A 1,529-nucleotide genomic window follows, 5' to 3' on the forward strand; every position below is an offset into this window, starting at 1 on the left:
ATATGTAAACCTGGTTGGCAAAATAACATGGTTTGTCATAAACACCTGTACTTTGGTTTTTTTTCCTTTTTTGTTACTTTAGCTATGAATTAAATTAATGAATTCAACGGGATACACTGTCTGCAAGTAATTGGGTTCAGCATATTATCCTCCATTTTCTAATTGATATATATATATATATATATATACGACGGGCTTCTATCAGTTTCCGTCTACCAAATCCACTCACAAGGCTTTGGTCGGCCCAAGGTGCCACACAGTGGGACTGAACCCGGAACCATGTGGTTTGTAAGTAAGCTACTTACCACACAGCCACTCCTATGCCTATTTATTATATTTTTACATCAAGAGTAGTGACAGGGACTTCAAAGTTTCAGTCCATCTGAAAAAGGCTAGCAGGCCCAAACTTCAAAGTCACTGTGACTACTCTTGTAAGAATATAATAAATGTAAATAGAGGGAGGGAAGGAGAGAGGAGAAACAGCACAAAACAAGCAAACAGACACAGACAAAACAACTGGAAAATGTACAACAAAGACATGAATGGGATGAATATGTTCTGTTGGAAGTGTAATGTTAAGGTGTACATGTGAAAAACAGAGCACAAATGATTTGAGAGAAAAACTAGGTATAAATAGGAATCAGATGTGGAATATAAGCAAGGAAACTGCATTAACAGAAACATATGATGTGTATGTAGAATGGCAGTCAGGTAAAGAATTGATTAGGATACCTGTGTGGAAGAAACTTGCAGAAGAGAAACTCCTAGAAAGATATATGAGAGAAGAAAGCAAAGTTGAAATCAAGAGGGTCTGTCTTATGAAGAAGAAGATGACAAAGGACATGCAAACATAAAAAAGAAAAGAAAAAAACAGATTTAGAATGATTATGAAAGTGGTGGTGATATTGATTACAACATACACAAAAATGAAAAAAGAAATTCATCAAACAAGGAAAAAAAAGATATTTACTATACCTTTTTGTAAAAGGTCACTTCTGTTTAGAATATTTCCGTGATAAATCTGTTAACAGCAAATATAATGAGAAATGAGAAAGCAATGAAAATATCTTGTTTTACATTATAACAATGTTTATATGGGAGAAAAAAATCAATATGCATAGCATTAATCCTTTCATTATTATATTCCTAACCAAAATACGTCCCTTGTGTGCGGGAATTAAATTCTAACAATCGTGAATTCAAACTGGTTTCATAAAACAGCTAACTTTTTTTTATTTGACAAATGTGATTTTTGGAACACAGTTTACCAAAAGGTTCTTAACCAAATCTATTGCATAACTCTTGCCTTAAAGTGAATTAAATTACTGGCAAATTCAACTAAATGTAAAATCATTTCAATTTTGTTTAAACATCACTACAGAAAATGTAACATTATCTAATATTCAATTGGGTATACAACAAAATTTAAACATAGAATGTTTAATAGGTGTAAAGTAGAATGAAATACACCTATCATCAACAAAATGAAATAAACTCATATGCATAGTTAAATACACAAAAACATGTAT

At 31.9% G+C, this 1,529-nt stretch overlaps 1 protein-coding gene across 5 annotated transcripts in view; it reads right to left on the reverse strand.

The window, feature by feature from the left end:
• The window catches only part of LOC106868885 (uncharacterized), a 39,548-nt gene that overhangs the window by 9,522 nt on the left and 28,497 nt on the right, over window positions 1-1,529 (reverse strand). For all 5 annotated transcript variants that reach the window (XM_052973589.1, XM_014914337.2, XM_052973590.1 and 2 more), the window contains one exon: window positions 976-1,021. In XM_052973589.1, the coding sequence (XP_052829549.1) occupies window positions 976-1,021 (46 nt within the window). The remainder of the gene's footprint in view (window positions 1-975; window positions 1,022-1,529) is intronic.

Source organism: Octopus bimaculoides, chromosome 16, assembly GCF_001194135.2.
Source record: "Octopus bimaculoides isolate UCB-OBI-ISO-001 chromosome 16, ASM119413v2, whole genome shotgun sequence".
NCBI lineage: Eukaryota > Metazoa > Mollusca > Cephalopoda > Octopoda > Octopodidae > Octopus > Octopus bimaculoides.